The sequence below is a fragment of the Ixodes scapularis genome, unplaced genomic scaffold (assembly GCF_016920785.2).
Source record: "Ixodes scapularis isolate PalLabHiFi unplaced genomic scaffold, ASM1692078v2 ptg000830l_1__unscaffolded, whole genome shotgun sequence".
NCBI lineage: Eukaryota > Metazoa > Arthropoda > Arachnida > Ixodida > Ixodidae > Ixodes > Ixodes scapularis.
This window is the reverse complement of record NW_024610048.1, coordinates 171,212-176,284: the sequence shown is the minus strand read 5'-3', so window position 1 is coordinate 176,284 and position 5,073 is coordinate 171,212. Positions and strand designations below refer to the sequence as shown.

Below are 5,073 nucleotides of genomic sequence, written 5' to 3'. Positions count from 1 at the left end.
TTCAGCCAGTGGCAGAAAAGGCAGCAGACATTTCTCGGTGCAGACAAGCAAATAGTATGAATGAACTGAATGGTGTAGTTTGAATTAAACAACTTTTAAATACATTAAAAACATACCGAAACAACCAAACATTTAATTTTTGTTTGAATTAGCCAGAATTTTTAAATATTAGCATTTGAATTATCAAGAGACTACTGTAAAGGTTCATGAGGAAACTATCCAAATTTGTTCTCCGACAGAATGGGTGCAGAGAGATTTACGATAGCTGCAACCACGGTGATTGCATGATCAGCTACTTTAAGCATTTCCCAAGGAATTGGCCCCTTAAAAATCTTAAAAACTTTTATGCGCTGTATCGCTCGCTCAACATGGACTCTAGCCTGTGCAACACTAACAGTCTTCATTGCATCAGCGACAGAGAATTGCTGTTGCTGGCGCAGAAACGGCGGCTGCACAACGCCTAGCCCCAGTTTGTTGCACTCTGCGTCAACATGAAATCCCTTGTCGACCATGACATCATCTCTGAATGGCTGCAGCCTACTTAGGACAAGAGACCTCTCCACGCAGGCTTTGTCGGATGCCCTCCCTCCAAAACCCTGGCTGACGAATGTAATTAGGCCAGCTGGTGACACTCCAATTAAAAACTTCACTGTGTGGCGTCCCTTATAATAAGAGTAGGTGAACAACCGGCATGCCAGGCAGTGAGATTTTTCAATTTCCACCTCTGTGCAGTCTAACACAACTCTCACCTCGCAATAGTCTCGAAAACAGTGGGGGATGTTCTTTTCGATTTCTCCCTTGGTGGGCCAATATATGGCACTTTTGAGAACAGCAGCTAGGGTAGGCAATGTGCCATAAAAATACCTGTGTACAGTGGCCTCGCTTACTCGAAATAAAGTGCCGATGCACTTGAACGAAAGGAACGTTTTCAGCCTTACTAGGACGAGCATGACACGCTCGTGTACGGATAGCTCGGTATTCATTGTGTCAAACCGCTGTACATTCTTTGATATTCTTTGCAGCAGCTGGATAGATTCTACACCAGTGAAGGCTTTTACTTCTCCATCTGTCTTGAGAAGATTGTCAAGCGTCTCTCTCTTTCGCACTAAGGACCTTGTGTCCACTTGGGTACTCTCGTCCTTGGTTTGCAGAGGACCACCTCCTTGTAGTATCAGGAGGGCTCTTGCTACAGTCAGCTCATCATCCACATGGTGATGTCTGCCGTTGTCTGCAGCCAGGCCTTCTTCAGCACAAGTCTCTCCAGTCACCTGAAAAATGTGATTAATTTAAGCTTTGCGGTATACTTCTGAGAAAATAGACAATTTCCAATTCTCGCTGCATATTGAAGTGCAAAAGTGTCTGCCCCTTATAATCAGTTTATGTAGACTATCTGTTCATCGGTTTCTTACTTAGGCTTGGCACATGCAGTCTGTAGGTACCACCATAGCGGCCATGACCTAGACAATGCCGTATGCCTTCTGGGAACTACTCGTTTCCCTCCGTGGTGAGCCTGCCACCGGTACAGCTTTCAAGAACAATCGTAAATGCGTCCCACATTCGTGCGGACGTGATACCAACAGCCATGGATGTGTATTTTCTGCACGCTACAGGAGCCAGTTTCAAATACTAGCTTGGCTGCCGCAATAGGCAGACTCACGGGGACCGGACAAGCCACAAAAAGAAGCCGAGAGCTTGAGGGAGCAATGCACTCGAAAGCTCCCTGCCAGTGTTTGGGCTGGGCTTATGTAGCCTACGTGAAATGGACGTATCCATGGCTGTCACTATCGGGTTCACCCGAAAGCGGGCGCACCCAGGATCGTTCGCGGAAGCTGTGCCGGACACCCAATTTCCCTCCAAGCACTCTCGGAACTACTCGGCTCAGCTGAGTGTCATGGCAAAGAATTCAGCTTGAAGCATCTCCATGGTAACAAAAGGATTACTAGTCTTTAAACATGTGGATCCTTGTTCTGGCTGTGAATTAAGATTAACCTTGCTCACATTTTGTCTAGTTGATTCTGGAACAGCTAACACGCGACGAAAAACCCCACGTCAAAGAGAAGAGACACTGGCCTCCTGCTTTGCCAAGGAGACGCTGCAGAAAAAAGAGCTGGCAATGCCCCCTACGATTTGTTTATCGGTATTGAGTAGTATAAACTTGCACATTTGAACTTGTCGAGCATAAAAACGTTAGCCGGCGGTATGAATTCCCCCCTTGCAATGGTCATACGGCACGGAATTGAGCCAATTTCTAACGTGGACAGCTTCTTTCGTTCCTCAACAGTTTGCAAAGAGAATAAACTCAGCGATGTAAGCTACGTCTATGCTGCTGTACAAGATGCCGCAAATTTAGTGTCGGTGCGGTCACTTGCAAAAACAGCGAGCTTCTTATGATGTCGAGCTTGAGGCGAGCATTACGAGATACGTTAACGCGTCTTGTAAGCAAAAACTCCCAAACTGCAGCCCCTCCGTACAGCCAATGCTACCAGCTGATGAAAAATTTTGGAAATGCGCGAAACCAGATGCAAGCGAAGAAGCGTCGGCCGAGCACATCGTTCTTACTACTACTATTACTACTACTACTATAATAATAATAACATTCATAATCTTTATTTGCAGAGAAATTTTACCCCGAGTTGCTCGGCTAGAACAGAAAGGCGAAAGCCCGTACGCTCGTGCATCTGCTAGCCAACCACCCAGGGCAGGAGAAAAACAAAGGACTGCACGCTGCCTCTCAAGCTCTTGCAGCTTTTCTTGCATATCTGCGATGTAAGCTTTGTGCAACATAAGATCAGCAGTAGGAGCTCCGCCTTCAGCAGATGCTTGTTGCTTTCTGTGGTGCGTTAGTATGAGCACATGCTTAATGTAGTTCAATCGAATCGCTTCACTGGTCGTTCGTAAAATTCACATGATGCACATTTCGATGCTAACCACGGCCGCTTGATAGAGTGGCCGTGCCATAGCAGAAAAACATGGAGGGCGTGAAAAACGAGTCTCGCTTTCTCAGTGTGCTGAGCGGCTAGTATCGTTCCCTCCGCTCGACTTCGCACGGCTTTGAAGGGAATCTGTAGAAGTTCACTCAGGGGTTAATACATTCCCGATTTTGACAGTTGACAACGCAACAGTACTGTCGACGGCAACGTTTCGAACGCATCGAGGCCACACTGCTGGCTCCCGGTTTCGACATGCTTGAACGAAGAAAAAATCGCTCGTTTGCAGCAACTTTGGGTCTTCGGGGTAACATTGTGTGGTGACAGCTGCGGGTGACCTATTTTGAGTCGTGACCACGCTAACACACAAATTACAGCAGCATGCAGAGGTAAACAGCAGCTTGAACAGGTTTGTTATTGTGCGGGGCCATGGATCTTGTACTACTCAGACACTCTACTGCCCGCCACCAAAGGGCGCCACAATACATTCAAAGCTTTGGCGCAGGAGGCCTATTATGTATGCCCTGATCCACCACTAAAAAGAACAAAACCTACAGCAGAGTGCACAACTTCTGCCCGTGGCGAACTTGGCTGGGTCTCAGCTGTCTCGTTTGCACCAGACGAACATGATGGCAATCCTGTAAGATAGTAAAATCTGTCTCATGAGAAAATCAATATATTGGTGTAGCTCGTCAAAACGAGGCAACTACGTGAGACAATATGGTCCCGGTGTGACATTTAATTTGGATGTAACAGACGCTTATTAAATTTTACTTTACATCCAACACATTATTTTTATTTACTCAGTACTCACACCACCTTTTGGCATAGAGTGTGTGTGGTGGGGCAAAACAAACAAAAATATATATTCCAGTCTCTTTTGAGGCATTTATTTACTTTTTAGTAGGATGTATCTCTCATTTTCTCACCCACTTAAAGGGAGGGTCACTGCTTTCATTGCAGGGAAGATTGCAGATGAGCAATAGTATATACCTGCTTCTAATTTTCCGTTCAAAGGACGTACCAGATGCACTCCCAGGCGTTCGGTCACATCGTTGACTTCTCGGCATCGGGGCTGGCCTGTCATGCACCCTCACGGGCAGGCGCAGAGATGGCATGGTGCCTTGCTTGAGCCTTTTTAAGGTCGGGGTCCACACGTTTGGATCTGATTGCGGGACGACGTCAATGCACAGAAGCGCATGTTTACATTTCAGTTCAACCCGGTAGGGCGACAATGTCGCGTTGACTTACGGCCACACGGCAACGTAAAGTAGGGATCAAATGTGTAAAAAAACTCACCGATTGTGTTCCACAAGAAGTCTTCGTTAGCGAAATGGGCGCTACATACCCGCATCGTAGGCGTGACAGCCTTGCCTATTCGTAACTTAATCACCCAGGCCTTTTTTATCCGCTGGTCGAGTGGGAACGAGTGTAGGCTGATCTTTCCTTCCACCGTGCGGTTTCAACATTGCGGAACACAGCACATGCGATTACTGCGATACTTCACTTTACTCCGGGTCGATGCCATTAAAAATTTGCGCAGAAACGCCTGCAAAAACACGACTTTAAAACAGCACGGACAGCACGGGTACGAAGAAGCGAAAAACGATCATCCAGGAAGAAGAGCGAACGTTCGCCGCGGTGCGGCGCCACCGTCTGTGAAAGTTGCGAATAGAAGAGGCAAGCATCGAGTGCTTGCGCGACCCGTAAGCAACACCACGACCAATAAAATAACTTGGCGGACTCGTTTTGGTCAAAAAATGTTACTTGGCGTTGCACGAATGGTAAAATATAAACGTTAATAAGCGTGACTACGTTCTACAATTTCTACTACGCCTCTTCATAATTAGTTTTAAATCGCAACAAAAAGTAGTAGTAATACAACGACCAGTGTAAGAAAACAAATCTTCGCGGGTACCCAAAATACACCAGGGAACAAATATTTTAACTGCTGCGAATGCTTTCGAGTGAAGTTTTCGACGCTGCCGTAAATATGGTGAAAAAATCAGAAGCTCGCTCCGTCAACACTTGAACTGAAAGCGAACATCTCTAACAAATTCACTGATGTGCTATTGTTTCTTATTTCTATTAAAGAAAAGTTTCGCTTGCTCTAGGCAATATCTGGTAAACCTTCAAGTGTTCCTGG

General features: G+C 46.2%; 1 protein-coding gene across 1 annotated transcript; it reads right to left on the bottom strand.

Annotated features, from left to right (window-relative positions):
- Window positions 1-215: 215 nt before the first annotated feature.
- On the bottom strand, window positions 216-4,356 carry LOC121834245. Its single transcript, XM_042287994.1, has 4 exons — window positions 4,227-4,356; window positions 3,952-4,092; window positions 3,483-3,565; window positions 216-1,268 (listed from the first exon to the last, which is right to left on the bottom strand). The coding sequence occupies exons 1-4, from the start codon at window positions 4,279-4,281 to the stop codon at window positions 216-218; spliced, it is 1,332 nt and encodes a 443-aa protein (XP_042143928.1). The 5' UTR covers window positions 4,282-4,356.
- Window positions 4,357-5,073: the final 717 nt, after the last annotated feature.